Source organism: Crocuta crocuta, unplaced genomic scaffold, assembly GCF_008692635.1.
Source record: "Crocuta crocuta isolate KB4526 unplaced genomic scaffold, BGI_CrCroc_1.0 scaffold30, whole genome shotgun sequence".
Taxonomy (NCBI): Eukaryota; Metazoa; Chordata; class Mammalia; order Carnivora; family Hyaenidae; genus Crocuta; species Crocuta crocuta.
The window spans coordinates 13,069,106-13,080,508 of NW_027528345.1; the positions used below are offsets into that span (position 1 = coordinate 13,069,106).

General features: G+C 49.7%; 1 protein-coding gene across 1 annotated transcript in view; it reads right to left on the reverse strand.

The window, feature by feature from the left end:
• The window catches only part of ITGB7 (integrin subunit beta 7), a 15,534-nt gene extending 5,469 nt beyond the window's left edge, over positions 1–10,065 (reverse strand). Inside the window, 6 exon segments of the mRNA XM_077753470.1 lie at positions 216–457; positions 1,164–1,340; positions 1,343–1,424; positions 3,071–3,274; positions 3,984–4,060; positions 10,026–10,065. Of these exon segments, the coding sequence (XP_077609596.1) occupies positions 216–457; positions 1,164–1,340; positions 1,343–1,424; positions 3,071–3,271 (702 nt within the window). The 5' untranslated portion in view covers positions 3,272–3,274; positions 3,984–4,060; positions 10,026–10,065.
• Positions 10,066–11,403: the final 1,338 nt, after the last annotated feature.

The window sequence follows — 11,403 nt, forward strand, 5'->3', positions numbered from 1 at the left end:
TCTCTCTCTCTCTCCTAGAAATAAATAAAACATTAAAAAAATTAAAAAAAAAAGATATTTTACTCCAATCCACCAGGAAATTATTAAAATAAATATGCAAACTTCAGTGACTATGGTACAAACGGCAGCCCTAGAACCAGGCACTGCATGACCCTAGGTGGTGGTCTTGGCCCCAAAGGGCTCTTCATACTCAGCTCCCTTCCCCTCCTCTTCACCTGGCAGAGTGCAGCCTGCAGAATGGCATCAAAGCCACCTTCAGGGGAGTCCAGGTTTCCAGACACGCTCTGGCGTCCCACCTCCCGCTCGAAGGCCTTAGCATCCGAGGTCAGGGACAGCACGTGGTGAAAACTGAACGGCGGCTGGCAGCGCTCCAGCCGGGTGGGACAGGGGTGGCGAAGTTTGGAGGGCACTGTGCTCACGAAGGGCAGCACCGTTTTGTCCACGAAGGAACCAAAGCCTGGGAGAGGGGGGAATCATGAAGGCTGTGCCCGAAGTCACTGGCCAGCAGCAGGGTAGAAGGGCTGCTGCCCAGGACTCAGAAGGCAGAGGTCCATGGGAAGTGGGAGGTGAGAGAGAGACAGTCACAGAGGAGTAGAGGAGACCATGAGAGCCGGTGCTCCTAGAGCACAGGGACTGAGTACCTGGCAGGTGCAAAGGGGTTAGACCGCTGACTNTAAGAGGAGGACACAGTAGGGGTCAGGCAGGACCTCCCCGGGAAGAAGGAGAGGGTGTAGGGTGTAGTAGCAGCATGAGGCACAGGAGGGGATCTTGAACAGGGCAGATGTGAGTGTGGAAGGCACAGCCAGGGACAGGGACATTTAGACCTTTTCCGAGAGACACAGGGCTGAGACAGTGGCATCAGGGCATATCTGGGCTGGCAGGTCCAGAGTGTGCTGTGTGACCCCTGGGAGCTGTCTGATAACAGTCTGGCCAGACTCTGGGCCTCAGTTACCCCACCTATAGTCTCTTAAGTCCCCTCCCGTTCTGTCCTAGATGATGGATGTTCTGGGAGAGAGACGCCAGAAACCTGGCCTGGCCAGGTCTGTTAAGAACTGGGAGAGGGCAGGCGGGGCCCCTGTGTGCCCAGGCCATTGGCAGAGGCAGAAGCGGCTTTTGCAGGTGGAGGCTGAGGGCCGGCAGGGTGGGGGTGCGGTCGTGCTCACCGATGCGCACGGAATGGGTGACCTTCTGCAGCCCCACCAGCAGGTCTTGCCCGAGTTGGCGCACGCGCTCCAGGTCGTCCTTCATGGAGTAGCTCAGATCCATAAGGTAGTACAGGTCGACGGGGTAGCCCTCAGCCCGGAGGAAGCGCACGCGGAGCTGCTGGGGCTCCCCTGGGGGAGGGGGAGGAGGGCGGGCCAGGGAGCNAGCTCCTGTCGCTGGCCACAGCGCTGCTCCTCTGCCTTCCCCGACGCGGTGAAGTTCTGCGCCCGAGGGGAGGAGCGTTGGGGACCCTATTCCCCCACGCACCACCACCCCCAGCCCTGCTCCCAGACCTTCCCGCCCCTGGATCCCGGCTGCTCCTAACCCTCCCCTCGCGGCCAGTTCCCTGAGCCCCTCCGATGCCCTCCCTTCCCTGTCCCCCCAACAGCCACCTTGTCCTGTCTTCCTTGTCAGAGCCCGCTTCCTCTAGCACCCCCCTCCTCCCCCTTATCTAGATNCCACAGACTTCCTGTTGCGATCTCAGGGACCTCACTACCACAAGAAAAAGAGGAGCCTGGCCTCCTAGTCCAACCTCCCCTGCATGCTTAGGCCGAAGAGGGAAGGGTGTCAGGCTGAGACCCAGGATAAGTTCCTGGGAAGGGGAAGGACAGGGACAGAAGAGGAGACACCCCTTCCCCCCAGTGTGGCTAGCACCCCTGGGACTGGCTGGGGAGTGACTGAGGAAGGAAATGGTTACAGTGGCTTCTCAACTGGCCCTGGTACCAGACTCGGGTCCAGAGATGGAAGGAGGCAGACACATTATCTGACTGTCCCCAAAGCCGCTGCCTGGCACCTCTGCTCTCGGCCTCATGCTGACTCTGAGTCTCCTCTGTACTGGTCCTCCCAGATTCACTATGGGCCTTCCTCTTGGGCTGGATCAGCCTCAGCTCCCCCTGTGTGGCTGTGCCCTCTCCTTCTGGTGAGTTTGCCCTCATCTCTCATCTAACCCTCCCTCTTCCCTTAAGACAGTTCGGTTCCCACCAGCGCCCCCAACTCAGGCACCTGCCATGCTCTGTCACTCCATGAGCCCTGGCTCTTTAAGGCATAAACAAAGAACAGCCTTGTCTGACCTGCCAGGGAGACACCCACCCGCCAGCATCCTTCTTGGCCACTTAGGTAGATCAAGCCTTTCCCCCCAAGTGTACACACTTCTAACTCCTTCCCTCCTACTCTCCCAGCCACAGGCTGCTACATACCTTAGGAACATTATTAGGCACACACACCCCCAACACAGACTCAGAAACCCAGTCACACACTTTCTGCCAAGGACAAACCCCCAGTGTGATGGCATTTGGAGATGGAGCCTTTGAGAAGAAATTAGGGTTGGATGAGATCATCAGGGTAGAAGCCCCATGATGGGATGGATGCCCTTCTAAGAGGCACCAGAGAGCTTGTCTACAGCCTGCCTGCAAGCCAGGAAGAGGGTTCTCACCAGAAACCAAATTGGCTGACATGTTGGTCTTGGACTCCCAGCCTCCAGAACGATGAGAAATAAATTCCTGATGCTTAAGCCACCCAGTTTTGTTATGGGAGCCCAGGCTGACACACACACTTCCTCACATGTGTACACGTACCACAGGTCCCCCTCCCTGTACACAAGCAAGGACACACTTCCTCCAAATTTGTGGTTACAAGTCTTGTCCGTATATACACGAATGCACAGGTACATAAACATACACACACAGGAAACTTGCATGCTTGTGTATGCACGCATGCACACACACACAATCACATGCGGGAGTCATACATGCACAAAATCAGTCACACACGGGACTGCAGCGTGTACCCAGAAAACCACACAATCACACACGTTTCCATTCTGCACATACACGTACGCAGGGCTCAGAGGCCACAGGCCCATCTTTACCAGCTGCTTGCACCAGGCACAGCTTGGGTGTGAGAGGATGCATTTCTGGCAGGTGGGCGCTGGCTGGCAGGACTCCGGCAGGGGCAGATCAGGACGCCCCCATTCTGTGCCCTTCTCTGAGGATGAGATCTTGGCATCCAACTCACTCTCCCCTCTGTTCAGAGCCAGCAGGAAAACAAGGACCATTGATAAAGCCACCATGGCCTGTAATAGGATATAAAGGGGGACATATGGGTCCTTAGGGAGGCCCTCCAAGTTCTCAGTCCTCTAAAATTAGTCTGTGGTTGGGGCACCTGGGTGACTCAGTGGGTTGAACGTCTGACTTCGGTTCAGGTCATGATCTCCCGGTTTGTGAGTCAGCTTGGAGCCTGCTTAGGATCCGCTGACCCCCTTTCTCTGCCCTTCCCCCACTTGCTCTCTCTCTCTCTCTCTCTCTCTCTCTCTGTCTCTCTCAAAAAAAAGTAAACATTTTTTTAATAAAATAAGTCTGTGGTTGTTACTCTCAAAACTCTACCCCAGGGGTGCCTCGCTGGCTTACTTGATAGAGCATGACTCTTGATCTTGGAGTCATGAATTCAAACCCAAGCCTGGGCGTAGAGCTCACTTTAGGGAGAAAAAAAAAACAACAAAGAACCCTCTACTCCAAATCTTCATCTCCCCTCATAGTTTCCCTTGCCCCTGTGAATTCAGCAGTTTCTTCAAAATGTCGGGAAAGGGCAGGTACCAGGCCTGGATAGGAGCCTCAGAGAAACCCTGTCCCTCCTGTGTGCAGGCTTCACTAGGGCCAAGGTGGGCAAGATGGCTTAACAAGAGTCTGGGGACTAGGCCTGGAAGCACTAAGGCCTACATCCAGCCAGGTCTGTTCACCAAGATTTCAGGCCACTGTGGAAACAGAACTGAACAGCAAACAGACCAGGCTCTGGTCCTGCTTCAGTCTCTTACTGGCTGTACAGCAAGTCAGACTTTTTCTCTGGACCTTAGTTTCCACATCTGTAAAGAGAGAGAGTTGAATAAATAATCTGACAGTCCTGACAGCTTTAATAATCTTGGATTCTAAATAAAGGAGGAGGGGACACCTGGGCGGCTCAGTTGGTTGAGCATCCAACTTTGGCTCAGGTCACGATCTCACAGTTCGTGGGTTCGAGCCCCGCGTCGGGCTCTGTGCTGACAGCTCAGAGCCTGGAGCCTGTGTTCAGATTCTGTGTCTCCCTCTGTCTCTGACCCTCCCCTGCTCACACTCTCTCTCAGAAATAAATAAAACATTAAAAAATTAGAAAGAAAGAAAGAAAGAGAAAGGAAGGAAGGAAGGAAGAAAGAGAAAGAAAGAAAGAAAGAAAGAAAGAAAGAAAGAAAGAAAGAAAAGAGGAGGGTCAAGGGCTATAAACAAAGGAGGAAAATCTGGGAATAGGAATGAGAGGAAGGAAGGCTGGAGCTGATGAAGTGCATGAAAGAGGCAGGGAAGGGTAGCCGACATGGTAGCAAGAGGAATACAGATTAAACCATAAGAAAACTTTCTAAAGGTCTGGGATAACGGAGGAAGGCAGGCCACGGTTGGCAAGACTTTCTCTTTCCTATACTTTGCACAAAGCAAATACAGACTGGAGAAAAAGGAGCACCTGGGTGGCTCAGTTGGTAGCATCCAACTTCCGCTCAGGTCGCAATCTCGTGGTTTGTGGTTCTGTCAGCACAGAGCCTGGAGCCTGTTTCAGATTCTGTCTCTCTCTCTCTCTCTCTGCCCTCCCTCTCTTGCTCACACTCTTTCTCTCAAAAATAAACATTTAAAAATGTTTTTTAAAAAGAGAGAGAAGAGAAAGAACCTGAAGGCAGGGTAATTCCTGGAATGACCTCTAGGGAAGAGTAGGCAAATTTCTGATTTTTAAAAATGTATTAATTAAATAAATCCATAACCATGCTTCAAAATTCAAAAAGTTAAATCACAATGGCCTTTTTTTAGAGGTGGGAAAACTGATCCTATACGGATTAATTATATGATTCATTCAATTATATGGAATTGTGGGGTGTCTGGATGGCTCAGTTCAGGGCATGATCTCAGAGTTTGTGAGTTCGAGCCCTGTGTCGGGCTCTGTGCTGACAACTTAGACCCTGGAGCCTGTTTCAGATTCTTTGTGTCTCTCTCTCTGTCTGTCTCTCTCAAAAATAAATAAACATTAAAAAGGTTATTTTAATTTATTTCTTTAATCTTTATTTTTGAGAGAGAGAGAGAGAGAGCCAGAGTGTGAGCAGGGGAGGAACAGAGAGAGAGGGAAAGACAGAATCCAAAGCAGGCTCCAGGCTCTGAGCTATCGGCACAAGAACTCAACGCGGGGCTCGAACTCATGAGTCGCAAGCTCATGATCTGAACCGAAGTCGGATGTTCAACCGACTGGGTCACCCAGGTGCCCCTCAAAAAAATTTTTTTAATTATGTGTAATTGCATGGGACCATCAACAGCCAAAACAATCTTCATCTCTTTTTTTCCTAAAACAATCTTGAGAGGCACCTGGGTGGCTCAGTTGATTAAGCTTCCAACTTTGGCTCAGGTTATGATCTCATAGTTCATGAGTTCAAGCCCCTTGTCGGGCTCTGTGCTGACAGCTCAGAGCCTGAAGCCTACTTCAGATTCTGTGTCTCCCTCTCTCTCTGCCCCTCCCCCACTCTCTCTTTCTCTCTCTCAAAATAAATAAACATTAAAAATATTAAAACAATCTTTTTTTTTTAATTTTTTTAATGTTTTATTTATTTCTAGGAGAGAGAGACAGCGTGAGCAGGGGAGGGTCAGAGAGAGAGGGAGACACAGAATCTGAAGTAGGCTTCAGGCTCTGAGCTGTCAGCACAGAGCCCGACGCGGGGCTCGAACCCACGAATCGCGAGATCATGACCTAAGCGAAAGTCGGACGCTTAACCGACTAAGGCACCCAGGCACCCCAAAACAATCTTGAATGAAATGGGAGGACTCACACCTCTCACTGTCAAAACTCACTAGAAAGTTATAGTGACCAAGACAATGTGATACTGGCATAAGGAGAGCCATATAGATCAATGAAATAGAATTGAGAGTCCAGAAATAAATCCATGCACTTACAGCCAATTGATTTTCAACAAGGATGCCAAGTTATTTTATGGGGAAAGAACAGTCTCTAGCAAATGGTGCTAGGAGAATTAGATATCCACATGTAAAAGAATGAAGTTCTATCCCTGCCTCACAACATATACAAAAATTAACTGAAAATGGATCAAAGACCTAAATGTAAGCCCTTGAACCATAAACTCTTAGAAGAAAATGTGAAGGTAAATCTTTGTGATCTTGGAATTCACAATGGATTCTTAGCTATGACATCAAAAGCACAAGCAACAAAAGAAAAAATAGATAAACTGGACTTCATAAAAATATAAAAGTCTTGCGAATCAAAGAGCACTACGAAAAGACAGGCTACAGAAAGGGAGGAACTATTTACAAATCATATATCTGGTAAGTATCCAGAGATGTCGAGAACTTTTACAGCATGTCAACAAAAAGGGAAACCACCCAGTTTTTAAATAGCTAAGGACTTAAATAGACATTTCTTTGAAGCAGATAGACAAATAAGCAACAAGCACATAAAAAGATGTTCAACGCCATTAGTCATCAAGGAAATGCAAATCAAATACCACAGTGAGATACCACTTTACACCCAGCAGAATGGCTATAATAAAATTAAAAAAAAAAAAAAGTGATGGAGAGGATGTGGACAAAACAGAACTATCATACACTGCTGGTGGCACGGCATTGTGGGAAACAGTTTGATAATTCCTCAGTAAGTTAAAACAAAAGCTTGTACATGAATGTTCAGAGCAGTATTATTCACAGTAGCCTAAAGGTAGAAACAGCGCAAACGTCCATCAACTGACGAATGGATAAACAAAATGTGATCTATCTGTGCGGTGAAATGTGGCCCTAAAAAGGAGTGATTTAGTGCTGATTCAGGCTAAAACATCGATGAACCTTGAAAACACTAGGCTAAGTGAGCGAAACTGGTCACAAAAGACCACTTATTGTCGGAATCCATTTGTGTGAAGTATTCTTTTATTTTTTTTTTAATGTTTTATTTATTTCTAGGAGAGAGAGAGAGACAGCGTGAGCAGGGGAGGGTCAGAGAGAGAGGGAGTCACAGACTCTGAAACAGGCTCCAGGCTCTGAGCTGGCAGTCAGCACAGAGCCTGACGCGGGGCTCGAACCCACGAACCGCGAGATCATGACCCAAGCGAAAGTCGGACGCTTAACCGACTAAGCCACCCAGGCACCCCTGTGTCAAGTATTCTGACTCCACCAATCCACAGAGATAGAAAGTGGATGCCGGGGATTGGGGAGGATAAGGAATCACGTCTTGATGGGCAGTTTCCTTTGGAATGAAGAAAAAGTTCTGGAACTAGATGGTGGTGATGGTCGCACAACATCGTAAATGTGCTTAATGCCACTGAACTGTACACTTAAAAACGGTTTAAATGATCAATTTTATGTGCATGTTATCACATCAAAAATCAAAACATTGGGATAGTGAGAAATCTCCCATTCCTATCCTCCTCCTCCTATTAGCATACCTCACGCTAAATAAATAACAATCATTTTTAATTATCTTTTGTTGCTGATAATCCTTTGAGAGATTGCATACACAAACTAATGTGAAAATATATACTCTTCAAATGGTAGAATCAAATGACAGAATTCTACAATCACAATTCCAGAATACATACCCCTTTTTTTCTTTAAAAAAATTTTTTAATGTTTTTAAATTTTATTTTGAGAGAGAGTATGGGCAGGGAAGGGGCAGAGAGAGAGGGAGAGAGAGAATCCCAAGCAGGCTCTGTGCTGTCATCACAGAGCCTAATGCAGGGCTCGAATCTATGAACCGTGAGATCATGACCTCTGCCAAAATCAAGAGTCAGACACTTAACCGACTGAGTCACGAGGTGCCCCCTTTTTTTCTTTTAATTACTTTTCTTGGCAATCCTGCTACTCAAGAAAATAAAGAACTTCCTTGTTCATTTTCACAGCGGTATACATTTCCATTGCATGAAAGTATCAAAGCACGGGGTTAGTCTCTCCTGGGGATTGAAATTGTTTCTAATTGCTCACGGTTAAAACTAATGCTGGGGGCGCCTGGGTGGCTCAGCTGGTTAAGCATCTGACTTTTGGTTTCCGCTCAGCTTGTGATCTCACAGTTCTAGGATTCCAGCCTCGCACTGGGTTCTGGGCTGTCAGCACTGAGCCCACTTCGGATGCTCTTTCTCTCTCTGCCTACAACCCCCTCTCAAAAGAAATAAAGTTAGAAAGATAAAGAGATAAAACTACTGCAATGAAAATCCATGGATTTATCGTTTCACACGTGTGCAAGTAGATCTGTAGGATAAATCCTGGGAAGAGGATTTGTGTAAATAGGTATCATTTGTAACATTGGCGAGTAATTGCTGACGTAACCGCCTTAGCAACTGTGCCAGTTTATATTCCCATCAGTGGTGGGTGTATGAGAAAGGCCAGCTAACTCCTTGTCTCAAATCATCTGCATCCTCCCCAGCCTGGAGTTAGATTCCGACTGGGGAAGGGGTGGGGTGACGTCAGCTGTCCTGCTCTTGGGACTTCAGGGGTAGTTTATATATGTCTTGGGGCCTCCACCCCCATGTGAGGCGGGTTCAGGCTTAGCTTCAGTGTAACCTCAGCCTGCTTGCTCTGCACGCCTGTGGTCGAGGAGGCCTGAGATGCTGCAGCAGAAAGCCCAGTTTTGACTCATCTCAGGTGGGGCCCCCAGGATAGGACAAACCAGAGACCTCAACCCCACTCATGTCCGCTGGACAGCGCTCCCCAACCCCCTTCTCCCAATTGTCCCCTCGTTTTTTACTTGGGGATACATGACCTGCCACTTGTTTCTGTTAAGTTCTCTCTCTGTCTCCCTCACTTTCTCCTACCCACCCACCCCCCATTAAAAATGTGATGACCTCTCTCTGCTGCATTTCTCTTCTCCATGTCTTTCCAGTTCTTTGTTTTACTTCCTTTCCCCCGCCTATCCTAACCATAGAGAGGCAGAGCTGTCTGGCTCGATCCCCTCTTTTTATAGATGGAAACCTGAATCCCAGAGCCAGAAGTGACTTGCCCACAGCCACACTATGAACAGGGATGAAGAAAGGCCGGGACTCGGTTTGTCTGCCACTTTCCTCGCCTCCAGCCCAAGCACCATCATCATCAAAAGTTGTGCCTTCTCCCTACCAGTTCCAATGGGTCCACCTACTCCCCTTTCTCTTGCCTTGATGGGTCCTCGGCAGTCAGTTCAGTCTTCTTTCCCTCCATGGTCGTCCCATTTTCCTGGACTCTGTCCTGACTCCAACACCCTAACACCCCCTTCAGCACCTGAGAGACAGAGCCTTGTCCCAACCTATCCAGATCTCCCAAATCCAGTGGAATCCTCTGCTGCCCACTCAGTGTCCCAAGGAGAGACGGGAACTGAGCCATGGCGCCACAGTCTCCCAGGAATCTGGTCTCCATAGCCAAGGCGCCCCTGGCAGATCTGAGCTGAGCACCAGGCACTAGGCGGCAGGGATAGCAGCGGGCGAGTCCTATTGGGAGAGCCCTACCTACGTGACATAATCCGTGGCACATGGCAGGCACTCAGATGATGGCAGTCATACATCCCTTTCCTTCTCTGCTTCCCTCCAGCCCCGCTTTTGGGAAACCCATGCAGAAGAGATAGGTGGGGGGCAGGGGTGGGGTGAGGGGGCAGGGAGAGCTTGACAAGCTGAAGGAGGGAACAGGGATGAGGATATCTCAGGAATGCAGAAAGGACTTCAGAGCCTTTCCCAAGTCTCACTTGAACCCTGGGTGTCTTGGGGTCAGAGCCCAGAGCCCTCTTCCCGGTAGGCTGGGAGCAGGGGTTGGGGCTGGGTTAGTAAGGAGAGGAGGCAGGAGGGCTGGTGCCCTGGTACTCACAGGTGCGTGCAGAGCAGCCCTTCCTCCAGCCTCGCGGCAGCCTTTGTGTACTGATCTGGGAGGCTGCAGAGGAGGAAGTGACACACCCTGGGGTGGGGTGGGGGGAGATTTCAGGGTGGTGGGGTAACTGATCTAGAAGGTGGGGCCCAGAGGGGTGGAACTGGGCCAAGGGGGCTGACAATACAGGGATCTGAAAGGAAGCAAGGAAGCCCATCTGTCTACTGGGCACCTATTACATGCCGTGCATATCACAATATTGTAACTAATCCTCGCAGCCACCTAATGACATATCCATATGCTAATATCCCCCCTGCCCACCCCCAGCCCAAATTTCACAGATGTAGAGGCTAAGAGGAAAGGGAGATGTTGAGGTTCAGAGGTAAGCAATAAAAATCTTTGCCCAAGGTCACATCGTAATAACTAGCTGGTCTGAGGGTTCAACCCAGGGTCGATGGGACCCTTCCACTTCCTCATACAGGAACACGATAGCAAGGAAGAAATATGGAGGTACTAAGTACTGGAATGAGGGGGAAATTCGTGGCTATGGGCTCTAATTTTGAAAACCAAGTGCCCACTGTACCATGGTGGACGCTTAACTCCATGGGCTCTGGAGCCAAACTGCCTGAGCTCCAATCCTGGATCTGTCACTTACCGCAGTGGGTACTTAGGTAGTTACTTAACCTTCCTGTGGCTTCTTCTCATCTGTCAAGTGGAATGCAGGACTGTTATGGGAATCAAATGAGGGGACTCCTACCATTGCTTACAAGAGAGCCTGGCACAACCTAAGGGCTTGATAATAGACTCAGTGGCTGAGAAGTAACACGGTGAGAAGCGGAGAGGCTGAGAACTTCAAGGTCAAGGCAGCTGGGAAGTTTGCAGAGAGACACAGGGCCAGGTTCAGAGAATGAGACTGGGAGGCCACTGTGCCAAGACAGCGGTAGAGGCTGGGAAAGGCGTAGAGGAGTCCGAGAGTGCGATAATGGCAAGGATGAAGCCTGTATGGAGAAGGGGGATGTGGAAAATACCCGGCCGGCCCACACTTGACCACAGGGAACTCTGAGAAGGAACTGGACGTGAGATCTGTCACAGGTCCGCCTCCTCTGCCTGAAGGGGCACTCTGCGCAGCAGGGACTGAAAGGCAGGCACCTAGCCAAGTGCCTATGTCTTAGTGGGTGCGCAGGCAGCATCAGGTGGATCTCAGCAGTGTAGCCGCTGGGGGGAGCAACTGGGGATNCCCTGTGGTTTCCTCTAGAGCTTCTTTCACTTTCTTCTTCTGCTTTTCCCCAATCTTCTCTCTCCTCTACTCCCACATCCTCAACCTCTCTCTCCCATACGCACAGGTCATCCTGGAAGAAAGTCAGGTACAAGGTAGGGAGGG